Source organism: Excalfactoria chinensis, chromosome 1 (genome assembly GCF_039878825.1).
Source record: "Excalfactoria chinensis isolate bCotChi1 chromosome 1, bCotChi1.hap2, whole genome shotgun sequence".
NCBI classification, from domain to species: domain Eukaryota; kingdom Metazoa; phylum Chordata; class Aves; order Galliformes; family Phasianidae; genus Excalfactoria; species Excalfactoria chinensis.
In genome coordinates, this window is record NC_092825.1 from 48700744 (window position 1) to 48720055 (window position 19312).

Below are 19312 nucleotides of genomic sequence, written 5' to 3' on the forward strand. Positions count from 1 at the left end.
CAGCAAGCCTCCAAAATCTCCATCTCTGAGTACACAGGGTGTGCTGACCCACCGCAGCGGGACAGCGCAGGACAAAGGCCAGGCTGAAGGGACATGGCATCCAATTATTGATCCCTGAGGAGACCTTGAGCTTGGGTAAATAGGTGTCCCCTCCTCTCCCTCCCTGTGCATGTGCAAGGTGCCTAGCATGGGGGGTGTGGGCTCAGCTTCGAAAGGCGGCAGCAGGTTTCAGAGGTAGGTCTGCAGCTCTGGGGGGAAACCCCTGTGTCTACAATTAAACCTTCAAACAAAGAGGTTCTTCTGCTGTTGTTTCCTGCTCTCCTCCTCTAGCCCTGCCCCTTGGTTTGTGGTTCTTTGCTTATGTCTGTTGTTGCTGAAAAGATCCTTTGGTAGCAGCTCCCCTGAACCGCCCAATGGGTTCGGTGAGGAGAGCCCAGAGAAAGGTGACCCTGCAGGGAAGCCCTGCTAGGCCTGTTTGTACTGCATGCCCCTCTGGAAGAGTGCCTCAGAGCAAGCAATGTGCTGCTGTGTGTCAGAGTGTTGATGTTTGCCAAGTTAGCTTTGATTTTCTAGAGTGAATTGCTTGGTGTTTACACTGTGTGAGCAAGTCTCCCTGCTGCAAGCCAGCCTGGAGTGTTAAGGCTCAGTAATGGGGGGAGAGGAGGCAGGGGCTGAGAAGTCTTTGTCCTGTGATTGCTCCCCAGGATGAAAGGTGTTTGCATGCTCTCCCTGTGCTAGCATAGCTTTTGAGTCAGGGCCAGCATGGGCTTAGCCCTGGGATGTGTGTCTGGGTGGGAATGGCACCGCTTGTTTGCTTTTGGGGACTGAGAGCAAAGTGCAACTGCAGGCTCCCAGGCTGGAGCTGCTGTGTGCAACCCCTTTATGAAACTGAGGGCACCAGTTTGCTTTTGTGTTGATCTCCAGGTCAACAAAATACCACTTTTAAAACCATCTCTAGCCTGAGAGGACACCAATCTTGTCTGTGGGAATTTTATTATTGTACTCACCTTGTGTATGGGCAGAAGGAGAGGAAACCCAGGGATTTTGGTGTATGCCCCATTCTTGGGGACATTCTTGGTCAGGCTGGACCAGGCTCTGAGCACCCTGATTGAACTGTAGCTGTCCCTGTTCATTGCAGGGTAGTTGGGTTGGATGGCCTTTAAGGGTCCCTTCAAACCCTACGATTCTGATTTTCTTTGAAAACTGGGGGATTCCCAGGGAGCACAGATGGGACAGTGTCCCAGAAGCCTGTCTTCTACTTGTATAGAAGTTCAACTTGCGTTCGCACTGAGCAAAGTGCTTGATGGTTAGCCCACAGATGTCTTGGGGATATAGATCTGGGGAAGTGGCCACGAAGCTGACAGTGCACTTCCCAAGATAGATGTAAGAGGCTGTTGGAAACTCAGCCTGACTGTGGTATCCTCTGTCAATAGATATCCCTGATGGAGGCCGAGGAGCAGGAGGAAGATGCCAGCTCCCTCTCAAAGAGTGATTCGGAGACTAACTCACGTGTCTGCCTCCGCTATGTATCCCTTGGAATAGTCTTTGTTTTGCTGGCTGGAGCTGCTGCAGCAACATGGTACTTCCTAGGTAAAAATTCAACATATTTTATCCCTACACAGGAGGTGAATGGGGTATGGTAAAGGCAACATCCAGGCCAAAGAGCATTTGTGACTTCTGGTGATCTTTACAGATGAAAACTGGGTAAACTACTGAGCAAATCCCTCTCTCCTACATATATCAGCAAGGTAATCTATGAGTGTCTTCTGTTGACAGACTACAGACCATGGCACCTGGAACCAACCATCCTGCACTTTTACTCCGGCAGCCTCCAGGTCCTCAATCGCCGATACTTCTCAGAGCTTGGGCAGGTGGAATCCAGAGCCTTCTGGCTGGAGTCAGCTAAACTCCAGAACATGGTGAGGGCAATATTATGACCAGAGCTGGCCCTGAGGCAGTTCAGTGAGTGAAAGAGGAAGGGGTCAGCCGTCCTCATCTAAGTAACAGACCTGGTGTGTCTGTGCAGCAAGAGAGATGGAGGGCTGGACATATGTACTTCTTCACTGTAATCATTGCATGATTGTTATCAAGTGACTCTCTCATTGCAGTTGAAGGATCTCATTCATTCCACAGAGCTGGGTCGATATTACAACTCAAGCACAGTGTATGCCTTTGGGTGAGTAGCATCCACAGTATTTTCGCTTGTTTGCATGAGAATGTTCCCTTGCACTTTGATTTCATTGAAATCTGGCCATGACAAGCTGCTGCAGTTCCCACCATGAGCACAAGGCTAGGTTGGGCAGTCCATGTCCAGTCACTCCAGTATGACAGAACTATGGATGTTTTGATGTTCATATTCATCTACGGTCAAGGTGAAAAGCCAGAATTGATATATATATTCTTCCTCTAGCTTTTTACTGAAGAAAGTTTTGCTTCAACATCCCTTCCCCAGCCCTTCCCCATCCACCACCACCCAGTTTTCTGTCAGCTGGTTGGACAGAGCCTTCCATACCACTTGCAACTAGAGCCTCCCCAGCATTAATGGCTTGTGATAGGGTAATGAGTCCCCTTGTTACCACTGAGAGGTGATACAATGAAGATCTGAGTGTGTCATTTCAGCCCTGGGCCAGCAGTAATCAGAGGTCACTTCTACCTGAAATGATACTACTCATTTAACCAGTCTTGGTTACATAAATTTGCCTGTGTATGGTCATCACTCAAGGCAGATGGCATCAAATGGATTCCTCTTGCAAAGGCCTGAGATTTAACTAGTACTGTGGCCATAGCAGCTCTTCCACACCGGTCACAGTGATTCTTCTGAGTCACAGCAATGAGTTTGAGGGTCCTCTCAGACATGCTTGGATCTGTGGATAAACACTGGGGGTTTAATTTCTGGGGTTTGCCACCACAGAAGATATTTAACATGTCCTTTCTCTGTTAGGGAGGGGGCTCTGACCTTCTTCTTCTGGTTTACCCTCCAAATTCCTGAGAGTCAGCAGAAGGAGATGACTGCTGAGAGGGTAAACGCAGTGCTACGCCAAGAGCTTACCAACAGCTTCAACAGCTCAGGCAGCCTGTCCTACCAGTCAGAGTACACGGTGAACCCAGACTCACTGATTCTGCTGGGTAAGTACCAGCTGCCCAAATGTGGCCTAAGCAGTCAGAAATGGCTCAGAGTTGGCCAAAGGTGCTTAAGGGTGGTTATAAGAAGTGGGCAGAAGTCACTACTGAAGGAAATAGGACAAATCTAAGAGGGTTAGGAAGAAATAAGGATCAAGACAACTACATGTTTCTTCCTCATAGAGGAATTCAGCTTTCATAATGATCATCCTTCCTTTGAAGGATTAAACATTCTTGGAGATGCAGCTCACCATGACCAGTTAGGTAACAATTGTGGGTTTTTTTCACCTTCTCCCAGTCAGCCTTGGTTTCTGTGAAGTAACATCTGACACAGATCATGACTTTACTTGTAAATTTTGAACTGAGCTTATCAATTAAGTTGTCTCCTTTCATTGTCTCCTTTCATGTGCCAGTCTACTTGACTGAAAGAACAATGTCAGCATATTTAAGTCACCACTAGTCTTACTCTGAGACAACGCATTGCAGCAGCTATGATTCTTTCCCAAAGTCACAGCCTGTTTAAAAAGAAATCTCTACAGAACTTCTCTAAGTGTATGTTAGGTAAAGGACTACAGGATGTGTCTACATTCAGTGCATCTAAGTTCAATGGAATCTGTATTTAGCCTTTATAATGAAACGTAGAGTCTCATCCTGATCTGATCCCTCCTACAGAGCCCCAAACCACAGAGGTTTTAAAACACATTATGTTTCTTCCTTCCCCTACAGTATCTCACTCCCAGGTTTCTTCTTCACATTAAATGTTACAGCTCCAAGTTTTTTTTCCCCAGACAACATTATGTTGCATTTTTCAAAGATAAATCTTATGTTAATATATCCCACTCATATTTCTTTAACTTTTCCCTCCACGTCTCAGTTGTTTTGATTTGGTTGTGATTTTTCTGATGTCCCTAAAGTAAATTTGATTCTCTTAAAATGAATCCATATATTTGCGTTAAGATATTGTGCTGAAACTGCATTAGCATCCCATGAACACCTCTCTGCCTGCAGTTAGAATTAGTCACTTCTGCTTATCATTTGTCTCTGCCTATAATTTGTTTCCAGCCTACTAGACCTTATGTTCAGCCAACTTAAATTAACTTTCTTAAGAGAGATGTTGTAAGACAATATGCTAGCTGCTTTGCACTCAGCCCATCTTGCATTTTCTGTTTATTTACTTCATATTGTAATTCATAAAAAAAACAAATGATGGTGCCATTGTTTTAGCTGTCTTCAGTTCCCTCTTATTCCCTTTGCACCTGTTTCACTGATGTCTTCATTTCAGGTAGATTTGCATGAGCAGAACACATGAGCAGAACACGTCTTCCTATTATAGAGTTAACACGCTACTCATAGTTTCTCTGGCTCTTTCTGCTTTCTCTCATCCTTCCTGCATTCCAGCCTAAGCCACAAACTCTTACACTGCAGGGCCAGAGTGAGTTCAGTCCAGTGGCTTAACCTCTGGCTTCCTTTGCTCTTTAAAAGCAAAGTGAAAAAATAGCTAGCTAATAGCAAGCCATTAGCACTTCATTGCTTTGACAGTCTCACTTGCTGACCTGCTTAGCTCAAAATATGAATTCTTGCTGCAGTCTACCATAATATGCAGAGCTGTGGACTACTCACTAGCGCAGGAACATTTTCCAGCCTTCCAGTGCTTTATTTTTAACAACCACATTCACCTCAAGTCCCTCATTACCCCCAGAGAATATCAAGACTTCCTTCATTCTCCTTGCAGGGACCCAGTTTTACTACCTTCAGATGAAAGAGCATGTAACGCCAGTTCAACATGTCCTTCCCTACACACAGCGCATGTGCCTCTCCTTGTGCCTGCAGGATCATCCTTTCCACAACATCTGTTTGCACCATGACAAAACACCAGAGCTCTCCCTGCAGAATTGCAAGCTTTGCTTAGTAGCCAAAAAAGACCAAAGCCCCGGCCTACACAAGCTTCCAGCAGCAGTCCTCACACCCAGCTGACCTCATGGTGCCTCTTGTTCTGGCAGTTGCACCTGATCCCTGGCTTCTCCCTGTTCAGCTGGGAGGCTGAAGCAAAGCCCAGCTCCTAAAAGGGTTGCGTACCCTGTAACTTTGTTCTGCGTAAATATAGAGTCCATGCTGGTGTTTTTCTCTGCATCGCATCACCAGAAACCTCTCCCCAAGAGTCTATCCTACACCAGGGAGTGGTCTGAGGGGAGGCTCAGAGACAGTGTTTGAATTATTGAGTTACTCTTCTGTGTTTAACCCTAAAAAGCAGTGGCTATTCACACAGATATCAGCAGAGCCTTCCTGTGACTTTGCCATGTAGCACAAGCTGTCAACCTATAGCAATAGAATTAAGAGGGAGGATATCAGATTTACCCCATGACATCGGATGCAAAATTTCAGGACCTGGAACTCAGTATCAGCTGGGACCTGGATATTTGGTGGAGTCACCATTCCCAGAGGTGTTCAAGAAAAGTGGAGATGTGGCACCTGGGGACATGGTTTAGCAGGTCTGGTGGTGATGGGTTGACAGTTTGACTAGATGACCTTAGAAGTCTTTCCCAACCTTCATGATTCTCTGATTTGGGGACTAGCACCAGGATACCAGAAGCATTCAGTCCAGGAAGCAGAGCTGCCATCACCTCCAAAACACACATTAAAGACCAGAGGCATCACTCCTGTGCTCCCCTCTCCTCAGGCTTGGTGGTGATGAGTTGATGGTTGGACTTGATGATCTTGGAGGTCTTTTCCAACCCTAATGATTCTATGATTCCCCAAAGTTGAATGCTGTAAGCTATTCAGTAGCTATCAACAACACACCATCTAGAGACCTGTTTCTCTACCTTTGATAAATCCCATGCTTTTCAGTGAGAGTTATCTGAACTCAAAGAGCAAGGTGGAGGCTCTGGGATGGTAGGCTGTGATCTGTGGTGTGGCTTCCAGGGAAGAGAGTGCCTAATGCAATGTCCAGCCCTGGTAAGAAAGGGAAAAAGCCCCTAAGGTAGCACCAGGGAGTGGGAAAGGGAAAAAAGAGAAGCCTTGGTGGGCTGGAATGAATGAATTAGGGATGTTGGATTTGGACCAGGGGCCAGGGAGATTTTCCAATGGGATGGGATGAGAAATGCATGACTGAAACAGGTCTCTGAGAGCAGACAGAAGTACATGGAGAGTGCCCCAAGCCAAAGTTATGAGGGAGTCATCTACATAGGAAGGGAGTCATCACCTGCTATGCTAGCACACAGATACAACCATTTTTGTTTTTGTTTATCTTCCTTTATATATTTCTTTTCTAACAGAATCCACTGTGAAAGACATAGTAGTGCTGAAATCCACTCTGGGTAGGCTACTTTTTACTTTCCTTTTGAGTTTATTACCTTGGGGAGGGATTTTTACAGAGGACAGAAGGTCTATTAATTTCTCGAGGCTGAAAAACCTGGGAAGGGGAGATAAGAGCAGTAGCAAGAGAGCACAAGAAAATCTACTGTATAAAGCTGGGGGTTTCCCTCCATGGCTCTACACTGAATGTGGTGCAATCTATTGTCCTAATGATGACTGAAGGTGCTTGCAGCAATTGTGGGCAGTGTTTTAAGTGTTGTGGCTGGCAATTTGCATTAGCTCTACTATTAGAAACTCACCTATAAGCTGACTGTTACTCAAAAATGCAGGTTTGGGAGGCAGCTGAAGCCTGGAAAGTGAACACGGGGGTTGTAAAGCTGGGAAGAATATGGGGAAGAGAGAAGAAAGAGATGCAAAAGAAAAGGAAGCCAGTTGAAGATGACTGTATTGTGATATTTAAAACCTGAGACAGTATGAGCTTATCCAAGGGATCAGGGACAGTTCTTACAGAGGGAAGCTGGGACATCAGCAAGAGGGGATTGGTGTCACTGAGACATGTGTGAAAGTAAACTGAGATCACTGGGATGATTCAGCCTAACCCTGAAATAGAGCCCACACGGATATCCCAAGTGGCAATCCCATATCTTAAGTTCCTTTACAATCACCCCTAAGCCCCTCTTTCCTCCAGTTACATCACCCTCAGGTTTAAAACCATCTATCTTTCCTCTGCATTCAGGTTGCTACAGATACAGCTACGTCCAGGAGGATGACATCCTAAGACTGGAGGGCCCTGACTACCTGGCCTCCAGTTGTCTTTGGCACCTCCACGGCCTCAAGGGCTACATGATCAAGCTACGCTTAGAGTGGACTCTGCCAGACTGCAGGGACCGCCTGGCTATGTATGATGCAGCTGGTCCTCTGGAGAAACACCTCATCACCTCGTAGGTAGCTCCTGAGCAAGGCAGGCACGGTGGGGAGGCGAGGCAGGATGGCAGAACACACCACAGCAGGGGAAGGTGTTAGACTTCATCAGAGGAAATTCTCTTTGATGAAAAACCTGTCTCTCACCGATGAGCTGAACTCACTGATGTGGGAGAGCACACAGTCAGCCCTGCAGTCTGATAGATTACAGCAGCACAAGCTGTCTTTCTGCTGGCTCCATATGTGATTCAGTTAGTGTGTCACAATGGGCATGCTCTGGACAACACAGACCTCTGCTGTCTCTCACATTCTTCTCTTTGTTTGTTGCTTGCTTCACTCCCATCCTTTTTCCCTGTGTTTTAGTTTTCTCTTTCCTTTCAGGATCTATGGCTGCAGCCGGCAGGAGCCTGTTGTGGAAGTCCTTTCATCAGGCCCTGTCATGTCCATTGTGTGGAAGAAAGCACTGTACAGCTACTATGACCCCTTTGTCCTCTCAGCACAGGTGGTGCCCCTCAAAGGTGAGGAAGGCTATAGGAAGGTGGCCATAAGTGCAGAAAGGTTATCTCCTACAATACAATGCACCTAGAGGTGCTTCATTCCCATTAGGGGCCGAGATTGCAAAGGTAGAGTTGGTGAACAAAAAGCAAGTTACATTTTGCTCACTGGCCTGGGTTCACATATCAGTATCTGGCTCAAGACTAGGCAGTCCAGGCTCTGGCAAGCAGAGATACTTCCGAAGCAAGCTCAAGCTCTTGTGACTGCACAGGCCAGATGGCATCTGGGCAACACATCCAGCTACATTCAGATAAATGAAAATTCAATATAAGAAACTAAAGCAACAAAATACATAAATGTTGTGCTTCTCCAGACAAAAGGAGAAAGCTGAAAGTCTTACCAGGTGGAAATAGCCTCTTAAAGGAGATCACATCTCAGTGAATGGATTCCACAATGGGTTCTCTAACAATGACCTGAAAGCAGGTTGTGGCGAGGTGTGGGTTGTCCTCAACTCCCAGGTAACTGCAATAGCACAAGAGCTAATGGCTTCAAGAGGTGACAAGGGAGGTTCAGATTGGATATTAGAAAAAACTTCTTCTCATTAAGAGCATTGCTTCAGTGGCACAGGCTGCCCAGGAAGGTGGTGGAGTCACCATCTTAGATGTCAAAGAACCATGCTGATGTGAGGGACATGGTTAGTGGGCATGGTGGGAGTGGGCTGATGGTACTTGATCTGAGAGGTCTTTTCCAACCTCAATGAGGTGATTCTATGAATGCTAGCATCAGATCTTAGACTCTTTTCTTTGCTACCACAGTTGGATAAGTACATGATATATCAGGAGGAGTCTTAGCTGACACGTAGCAGAGTTTTCAATGTCTTTGTTTACAGCCTGCGGAGTGAATATAACCCTACGGGAAGGCCTGGAGCTGCAGGGGAAGATCAGCACCCCACATTACCCCAGTTACTACTCACCCAATACCCAGTGCACCTGGCACATGTCGGTAAGAGCCAGCCCCTAGAAGAGCACCCACCTTCTCCCTGAAATCCATGCAGCATTCCACACCATTCTGTGGTTCTGTGATTCTATAAATCCATAATGCCATGATTTTGTGATTCGGGTGGTGTACAGTACTTGGCCAGTTCTCTCCATAAGACAATCATGAAAAGATGGCAGCAGCCTACCTAGATTGCGCTTGATGTGTGTCTCTGGATGCAAGGAAGTCTCATATTGCATGCTAGAGCAGAGACGCCATTGCTGAGCAGGAATCTGGAATCTTGGCTCCAGAGCTGTTCTTCAAGACAAAACCAGATTACTAGAAATTACCACACTCTGAGACTGGCCTATAATGTGGCCCTAATTTAGGTGGTCCTTCCTTCTGGCTTGCAATGTGCAAACTAGTAGCTCTCTCCTTCACATCTACCCTGCTTACTTCTGTTGCATGGGGTGGGCTGCAGCACTCACAGGAAGCCATCATCTCTACATCGCTCCTGACTCCCTCCCCTGCAGGTCCCATCCCTCGACTATGGGGTCACTCTGTGGTTCGATGCCTATGCACTCAGCAGACAGAAGCAGGACCTTCCCTGTACACAAGGCCAGTGGATAATTCAGAACAGAAGGTTTGTGCTAGTGTCCTGGTTTCTATCTCTTGCTTCCCACTCCTTAACTGGGGAGAAACCTCTGCAAGTTCCCTGCTCAATTCAGCCACCAGGTCTAAGGAAGGAGATCTCATCACCTTGCTCAGTGGTCACTATCTGGGATGGTGCCTCTTTCTTTCCTGCCTACTTCTTTTTCAGCCTCTCTCATTCACAAGCTCCCTAGTGAACACATTTCCTATAAATCTGCTCCAAACTACCCGCCTGCCTTCTCTGTCTTGCTGTTTGCGTCATGCTTCCTAGTTTTCCCCTTTGTGTGTAACCTTGGTGTCCTCCCACGTCTCCTGTGTTTGCAAATCTGCCTGTCACCACCTCTGCAATATTATCTGTGTGTGCCGTTGCCTCGCATCCACCTCCGTACAGATCTTCCGCCAAGCTCCAGATCCTCCTGCTTTGATTAGAACCGCATAACCCTGTGGGACTTCCCATAATCAGCCTCCATACATAGGCTGCTGCTCACCACCACCTAAGTGCAAGGAGACACAGCTGCAGCACTCAAAGCAGGCTCGGAGCTGGATGGACCCTTTTGCTTCCTAAGAATCGCTGCAAGATTGTCTTCTTCCCTCCAAAACCTCCCCCAGCATGCCTCACTGATTTCCTCTCTACCACTCCTGCAGTGGTAACTTGTTTTCCTCTGAAGGATCTGATCCAGAAATTACTGAACATTGCATTCCCCTGACTTAGGATTTACATTTTTTCTCAACTTTCCTTCCTCTCTGAAACCATAGGAGCTACAGTTTCTACAACCTCATTTCTTAGGGAAGATAAATATAAGAATTGAACTGCTTTGTGTAGCCTGACTTCAACACTCACCCCCAAAGTGGGAAATGTCCAAAAATAGGGTCACTCTGGACTCGTATATGGCTAGAGTGTTGAACTGGGTGACAATATGTATAGGCTGTATATGTATAGGCAGGCCCTAGCTTAGTTATAATGCCTTGTGCCCAGAGAGGACCTCTTGTTTCTGCAGGGTTACTCTTCCCCCTCTTGGTCTTGCTCAGCCACTGTTCTTTGGCCAGGAAGAGAAAGATTCAACCAGGCAAAGCAAGATCTAGTATCATCTCCCCTACCTGTTGACTGAACATGGGTGTAAATAACAGCCTTTTCCCATTGCTCCTTCATAATCTTATACCATTCTGAAGTATTTTGCCTTATCTCCTGCACCCTGTGTATGTGGTCTCTTTCCCATCACCCCTACTCACAGAATACCCCCTTGCCCCACTTGGCTGTCTTCTCCCTCACTGCTTGAGACATCCCATCTGTGTTTGCTCCTCAGGTTGTGCGGCCTGCGGACCCTACAAACTTACGCTGAGAGGATCCCAGCCACATCCTCGGCTGACATTGCCATCACCTTCACCTCACAGATCTCCTTAACTGGCCCTGGTGTGCAGGCAGCTTACAGCCTGTACAACCAATCTGATCGTAAGTCCTTTGCTCCTTGGAGAGGTGGTGGGGGTCCCATATGGCTACCAGCAGCCCCTTGTGTGCTTGGGTTGTGTTAGGAGAAACGCATGAGCTCCAGGTGCCAAGTTCCCTTCAGGCACATGCTATGAACACAGTGATGCACACACCACTGATCTCCCAAAAAGAAGTGTTTACATCTAAAGCTGCTTCAGCACTTATCTCTGACTCATGTTCCCAGAGCATTCTGGTGCCAAGGCTCAGATCCACAACATTGCCTACTGGCTCACCCCTGCGCCCACAGCACATATTGGCCTTGGGATTTCAATGGGAGGTCGTTTCTGACTTGAAGTGGTGTTTGTTTCAATCATAAGAGCACTTAGAGCTGTTTCCTGCTGGACTTGGAATAGGTGCAAGTGAGACAGAAATGAAACTACACACGAATATGCACACATACGTATGCAACTATGCACCTTCCACGTTTTTTCCCAGTTCCCTCTTATAGGGTTGCTGTAACCCACAACAGTCCCTGAATATGTGCACCTGGCAACATGTGTCTAAAAACAGCCCCTTTGTGGTCCTGACAAAGATTTAATCACAGTCTCAGAGAAACGACTTCATTTTTTTGCTGCAGTGCTCAGGAGTCATGGAACAGTGCGAGATCAGAGGTAGAGTGTGCCAGGCAAGTGGATAATGTGGTAAAATTGGGGGATTTTAGTGCAGCCAGATACAAGCTGCTGCAGCTTGCGTGTAGTCAGGAAGGTATGCGGTTCCATGCTCCACTTTTAAGCCACCGTGCTCTGCTTCAAGGTTTCCAGTTAGTGGGGACTGATTGCTTTCTGGTGGTTTCACAGCCTGTCCCAGGGAGTTCCTGTGTTCTGTGAATGGCTTGTGCGTCCCAGCCTGTGACGGAATCAAAGATTGCCCCAATGGGCTGGATGAGAGAAACTGTGGTGAGTGATGACTTCTAGCTGCTTGTCCTTGATCCCAGGAGGACACAACTCCTTGCTTTTCCAAAGGTAGGGAGAGATGGGGGAGGATCCACTTGACCAGAGTACAACCTGTGCTACCCCCTTCAAGAGATAAAGTCTGTGTATCCACAAAAGTGTCCTCCCACTGCCAAATGGTTTCAGATTGTTCTGGAAGGAGCGGCAGCAATTATTCATGGAAGGATAGAATGGTTTGAGTTGGAAGAGGCCTTTAATGGGCATCTGGTCCAACTCCCCTGCAATGAACAAGAGCACCTACAGCTAGATTAGGTTGCTCAAAGTCTCTCCAGCCTGACCTTGGGTGTCTCCAGGGATGGAGCATTCACTACATCTCCTGTGCATAGTGCAGTTATCCCTGGAGAGCTGTGATATCATGCACCAAGAGCTTCAGATAGTCTGAAAGATCCTCCCATCTAGTCTGCCCACCACCTTGTCCTGCTTTCCACCACCTTGTCCTGGCAATTTATCTCAGCCCTGGTCTACAGCCCCCTCTGCTGTCTTTGCACTCAGTGTCCCCTTCCCAACCCTCCCCTCCCTATCAGCACCTCCTCAAAACCACCATCCACACTGCTCCCTCCTCATTCCCCCAGGCCATCTGTGACACATTAAATGCATAAATTCTGAACGACATGTAGCCAACGATTTGGGGAATATTTTAAGTCTTTGACCAACCACCGATTCTCAGCACAAATACCAGTTAGTACTGACTCAGACACTGTCCACAGTATCCCAGGATCCTTGCAAAGTCCTGTTCTCATAGGAAGAGCTGTTCAGACTCAGACAAGGCACTTAATTGAAACCATATCCCATCACTGGTATGAGTGGGTGCTCATCACATTGCTGCCACAACTTATTTTTCATTAGTTGTCCCCTCTGGCTGTTGTGTTTTTATTTCATAGACAATAAGATCCCTGAACCACTGAAGCCAGTGGCCAATTCTGAAAGATTCAGAATTCAGTCTAAAATATAAAAGAGAATAAGAGAATAAAAATGGAGAAATCTTTCAAAAGGAAATTTTCATTTGCTGCTGAAAGCATGAAAGTTCTCAAAGGACCACTGAGTTTGAGGGGCAGCTATGGGGGATCAATGAATCTTAGCATTATTTTGGTCCAACTCCCCTTCAATGAGCAGGGACACCCACTGCTTGATCAGCGTGCTCAAAGTCCCTCCAGCCTTACCTTGAATGTCTCCAGGGATGGGATATCCAACACCTTTCTGAGCAACCTGTTCCAGTGCCTTACTGACAGAAGTTGTATCACCTAGGTTGTTCATGATCTTGGGCAGTCAGGTTTTGAGTGCTATCAAGCCCTGAAATGAGCACAATGCTCTGGAAGTCTCTCATCAGAGCGGAGTAGAGAGGAAGGATCACCTTCTTCTGTATTTTCTGCAGATTTGCTGAGGATGCACAATGTCCCATCATCCAGAGCTCTGACGTCAGGGCTTGTATACTTCCCTCTTGCCGACAGATGTTCTTACATTCTTGTAATTGTTGCACGTCTGATTATTCATCTTCCTATGTGGAACAGATCCTGTCTTTAAAACCAGTTTTCACATTGCCTCACACCTTCATGTGCCTTTAATCTTCTGGAAGCCTCACACTAATTAGTGAAGAAATTAGTCTTTGCAGTAAGAAAATGCCTAGGAGGTAGAGGTCCATCATGTTTGGTGTTGCACATAAATACACAAAAGGACAGAGCAAAACAACAAAAACAACAGTTCTTGCTGTGATGAGTGGGCATTGGTTTCCATCTTGAGCAACTAACAGACATCATGGACACCAGGAAATCCATTAAGGTTCAGGAGTCACCTAGCAAAGAGCAGGAGGAGCAGCTGCTTTGCAGGGGAAGGTGATCCATGAGCTAAGGGTGAGAGCAAAGAGGAGGAACAGTAACCTCAGCAGCCAGGATGCAACCCCATAGAATTTGAGCAAGGTAAGTAGAGCAGCTATAGGTAACCAAAGTCAACTCAGAGTCCAGGGTCCACGAGACAAGCCCACAGTGTTGAGGCAGGTCTGAGGTGAAGCCAAGAAATCAAGGCAAGCCAGGTCAAAATGAGCACAGTATAAGATGTGGTGCAGAAATGCCTACTCTGTAGCTCAGGCAAAGACCAGCAACAAGGACCTGAAATTAAATGCCTTGTGCACAGGCTGCCAGGCCCTTGTGAGGCAGGGAAAAAGGTTGTGGAGTTTATTGGTGAAATTGCACCTAAAACCATGTCTTGTATATGTAACTGCTGGCTGCTTCCATCCTGTGCAGTGTGCCCTGCAAAGTTCCAATGCCAAGAGGACAGCACCTGCATTGAGTTCAGCAGGGTCTGCAATCAGCAGCAGGACTGTGTCAACGGTAGCGATGAGGATCACTGCAATGAAGGTATGGAAGGGACAGGGAGAGACTGACACATGGCTTGTCCTACTCTCAGAGCAAGGCTGTTGGTAGTGTAGCTCACATTCCCTCAGCCCTGTCTCCCCTTCATCTTCACAGGGGTCCCCTGTGGTCCTTTCACCCACCGTTGTGACGATGGGACCTGTGTGAAGAAACCCAACCCACTGTGTGATGCCACTGTGGACTGCAAGGACCTGTCTGATGAAAAGTACTGTGGTACGAAAATGCTCAGCCCCATGTTAGACAAGTAGGTTCAGGATGTCCCACAACCCCAATTTGGGCAGGGAGAGAGCTTATGCTTCGATTGCCCTTCTTGGTCTCTGGAACTTCTGCACTGCCAGGTAAGGCAAGGGTCCAGAGGAGCAGAATCATAGAATCACAGAGTCATAGAATGGATTGGGTTGGAAGAGCCCTCAAAGAACATCAGGTTCCAACCCACCAGATCAGGCTTTCCAGGGTCCCATCCAACCTGGCCTTGAACACCTCCAGGAATCTACCATTGGATGATCAAACTCTTCAGTCAACGAAACACAAAAGGAAGGGTAGACACAACATCTCACGTTCCTTCATCCACTAAAGAATGAACCATGTCTTCTCCTCCACAGACTGCGGGCTGCAGGCCCCTCTCAGCAGGATCATCGGTGGTGCTAACTCTGTGGAAGGGGAATGGCCATGGCAAGCCAGCCTGCAAGTCCGGGGACGACACATTTGTGGGGGAACGCTCATTGCTGACCGCTGGGTGGTCTCAGCTGCACATTGCTTCCAGGATGAGAGGTATATAGAGAGGGGAGGGTGATGGACCAGAGAAGGATGTTAAGATTCACTGTGTGGCACTGGGTGAAGAATGGTAGTGAAAGACACCTCATACGTCCTCCTTTATTTGGCTCTGGCCAGTTCCCATGCTGCTACAGCCCTATACACATCAGCATGTGGTAGGATGGGACCAGGATACCACCACTTGCTGAAGATGCTGTTTAGTTCCCACACTGCCCATCTCCAGGGCCTGTCCTTTCAGGAGGAAACATGAACTTTGGTCATCATGAGGAATCCTGATGCAGAATGGCTAGTGCAGCCCTGTTAGATGGTACGTGTGTGCATGCAGTTGACAGGGAGACAATGTAAGTGGGGTGAGAGATAAGTAGAAGGAGAGAAAAGAGGAACAGAGAGATGGCCATACAAAAACAGGGAGATTTTTGCACCCAGAGAGGTAGTGTAGGAGAAAACAGCATGTGTAAAGCAAAAAGACAGAATTTCTAGTCTAAAACAATCTTTTCCTGCTTCCTTCTGCTTAGGCCCCAGGAAGGTTCCCCTGTGCTCCTCACCACCCTGCTGGAGATAGGATTTTCTTAGAGGTATCATCCTGACCGATACCTCTTCCCATCCTTCCCTGTTTATGTGATGAGTTTTCTTCTCTGCTACATCCTACAGACTGGCTTCTCCCTCTGTCTGGACCGTTTACTTGGGCAAATACTTCCAAAACACCACCAGCCACACAGAGGTGTCCTTCAAAGTGATCCGCCTCTTCCTCCACCCTTACTATGAGGAGGACAGCCATGACTATGATGTGGCTCTGCTCCAGCTGGACCATCCTGTGATCATCTCACCCTTCATCCAGCCCATCTGCTTGCCAGCCGCTTCCCACCTCTTTGAGCCTGGCCTTCACTGCTGGATCACTGGCTGGGGAGCCCTCAAGGAAGGTGGTAAGTGCAGTGTTTTTGCTGGTGGCCTACAGCAGCAGGACCAAGGTAGAAACATGGGTTCAGATGTAGAGTAGGTAGAACAGGCTTCTGCTCGCCCCAAAGTATTATGCATCCTTCACTCCCTTTGCTTTTTGGTTACAACTTACCTGCTGAATGTCTCAAAACCTCTTTCAAAGAGGTAAGTTTGAAAGTCTAGTAAGATATTTGAGGACAGAATATGTTCCTTCATCCAAAGTCTAGAATAATGCTGCAGAACTTATTAGTCTGGCTACCCATCGTCATGGAGCAGCCCCAGACCCAAAGCCCAACTTCATGCTATGCAGACATGTTGGCTCCTGTCAAGTTTTTCTACTCCTCATCAAACCAGCACTGTCTCTCCTGGGGATGCCCTAGAAAAGATCCTATCAGCTATATCTTCCCAAGCAACAACTGTACTAGTAAATTTAGTGCAGGGTCTGAGTGATGTCTAAGAATCACATTAGCATAGTTTGGACACACAGAGCTAGGAGACATCATGGTCCAAGACATGTTCCCATGATTCCCACAGTCAACTCTGTTTGGTGAGGAAAAGAGAGTTTAGCTATATGGGAATAACCCTTCACATTCCCTTCACACAAGGCCACCAAACAGGCCCAGACTGCTCATAGAGCATGGCACAGGAATACATACATGCTCACTCAGTTCAGCTTGGTGTCTTCAGTCACAATCAGACTTCTTCCCTTTGCTTCCTAAATGGAAATACTCAGAGGATTCTGTCCAGAACTGAACACTTCTGGCTTTACATCACTTTGCCAGAAGGGCTTAAAATCCATTTCAGGGAGAAGCAAACCTAAATGATGGCATTCCAGAGGTTGGCCCAAACCAGAATCCTCCTTGTCCCAAAAGCTAAGATGCCCATGACCTACTCCTGCAGGTAAAGCAGGGGAATGCTATTCCTGTCAGGCAGGTGGAGTGCTCTGCTGAAAGTCACAAGCTCTGATGCTCATGGACAGCGGAACAGAAATTCAGGTGGCAGCTTTCAGTAGGCAATGAGATGGGGATGGTCTGGGGGAATATGATCAGCTGTGGGAAGGTCCACCCTTTCTCACCTGCATTGCTCTTGGTGCTCTACCCCCAGGGCACATTAGCAATATCCTGCAGAAGGTGGATGTGCAGATCATCCAGCAGGACATCTGCAGCGAAGCCTATCACTACATGATTTCTCCCAGGATGATCTGTGCTGGCTACAACAAGGGCAAGAAGGATGCCTGCCAGGTGACAGTGGGGTTGTGGGAGCAGGGTGGGTAGCATGTGTGAACCGTGTCCTGGGCCTCCCAAATGCACTCTATAGCCTGAAATGAGGGTGAGAAGACCATAAAGCACCTGAATCCCCACTCCTTCCTCGGATCTCAGCAGCTCACAGGGCAACTTCTTCCTAGTATTTTTGCCTCCTAATACACAGAAACTTCTCAGCTTCTCATTCCAGCTCATTTTCCACTCTTCACCTCCCCCTTCAAAGTCACGTGTCTACATCAGTCTCTGCCCCTCTCGTTTCATTAGCATCTGTCAGACACAATAATCAGTCTGTTCCTTCATTACAGTAAATCAATCTCAAGAAATTCTTCTGTTTCCCATCCCTCAGGATATCCTGTTAAGTTCCACCAGCTTCCATGTATTTGCAAATGCCTCATGGAGCAGAAGGAAACAATAGATCTGCCAGCTGCCTGGGAGCTGGCTAAGGGGGAGGGATTTGCATGATGAAAGGATGCAGCAATACATCAGATGTTTGTGCAGCAGACAGTTTTGACATCTGTCTAAGGCATAAGGGATGTTGTGGATGATCCAGACATGTGATGAGGAGATATATGTGCAAGGGACTCCAAAGCCAGTGAAAAACACATAGTAGGAGAAGCTGGTGGGTCATTGTTACACTGTTTTTCTCTCCCTTTCTCTAGGGTGATTCTGGAGGTCCACTGGCCTGTGAAGAGCCTAGTGGCAGGTGGTTTCTGGCTGGTTTGGTCAGCTGGGGAATGGGATGTGGACTTCCAAATTACTATGGAGTGTACACCAGGATCACTCAAGTTCTGGGCTGGATGAACCAAACCATGAGCTAAGAAACATGCACCACTACTTTCTCCACATCAGATCTATGCTCACAACGACACTCATTTCTGACCCTGCTCATTTGCCTCCCAAAGAGAGAGTTTCTGTATGGGATGTTGTCAGCCCCAGGATGCTCTTCTGAGCAGGGTGGGGGAAAAAAAAAAGAAGCTTACAATGGGGATGCAGAGGAAAGCAAGCGTACCCGTGTACAAGAAGAGCTGAACTTTCCATGAACCATGTGATTCAGCCAGTCTTACTCTGGAACGTCTGCTGAAAGAAAATGTGACTGATGTAGTTAGAGATTCCAGTAACTGTGAAATCAATCTCCCCCCCTCTTCATTCCTGCTGCTTGCCCTTCTTCCCCCTTCCCCTCCCATCACTCCTCCTCTTCCATCTTCCTAATTGCTTATTTTCTTAGCTGGTGTGTGCTGTTCAGCTTCACCAGGCAACTCTTCATGTCTCACTGACTCTCATACACAAGTACAGCATCGTGTCTTGCCTCCCTGCTGGGACAGAAGATCCCAGACCTGCGCTAAAACTATTAGAGCACCCTCCTATTCTCTCCCTTTGGCCCTTCTGAACATCTTTAACATGGGGGATTCTCAACTGCTTCAGAATCCTAACTCAGATAATCCAGGAGGTGAAGGAGTAGAATTAGGGGCATGGTGTTTTAGAAAGTGACTGCTATGGGATTGGCTGTTTTTTACTGAAGATATGCGTACACACACACACACACACACACATATATATATACACAGATAAGTAGGTATATGTATATATATAGTAAGGCCACTCTGGAAATAGAAATAAAAATAATTTGAATTTTTTTTTTTTCTTTAATTTGATTTATTATCGTCTATTATGTAGGATGAGAGCTGATGGCCTCAAGTTGCACCAGGGAAGGTTCAGGTTGAATATGAGGAAAGATTTCTTCTCAGTAAGAGCGGTGCTGCAGTGGCACAGGCTGCCCAGGGAGGTGGTGCAGTCACCATCCCTGGAGGTGTTCCATAACCATGTGGATGTGGCACTGAGGGCTGTGGTCAGTGGGCATGGTGGGGATGGGCTGACGGCACAACTAGATAATCTTAGACCTCTTTTCCAACCTTAATGATTCTATGATTATTCTCTTACAAATTCTTTTGGGGTTTGGATCTTTTTGGCCAAACTCCAGTCCTGGAACTGGCAAACTGGCACAAGTTCCCAGAATTCTGCCCTCTCTCAGCTATGTCTGAGACACAGAAGGGTCAACACATC

At 47.2% G+C, this 19312-nt stretch overlaps 1 protein-coding gene across 1 annotated transcript; it reads left to right on the forward strand.

Moving 5' to 3' along the window:
* The first annotated feature begins 1442 nt into the window (after window positions 1-1442).
* TMPRSS6 (transmembrane serine protease 6) lies at window positions 1443-18069 on the forward strand. The gene is made up of 17 exons (XM_072360096.1): window positions 1443-1590; window positions 1777-1919; window positions 2109-2176; window positions 2942-3126; window positions 6396-6437; window positions 7172-7376; window positions 7738-7874; window positions 8741-8853; window positions 9360-9469; window positions 10782-10927; window positions 11761-11859; window positions 14151-14264; window positions 14376-14492; window positions 14882-15050; window positions 15705-15976; window positions 17094-17230; window positions 17911-18069. Exons 1-17 carry the CDS (start codon window positions 1443-1445, stop codon window positions 18067-18069), a joined length of 2364 nt encoding a protein of 787 aa, XP_072216197.1.
* Window positions 18070-19312: the final 1243 nt, after the last annotated feature.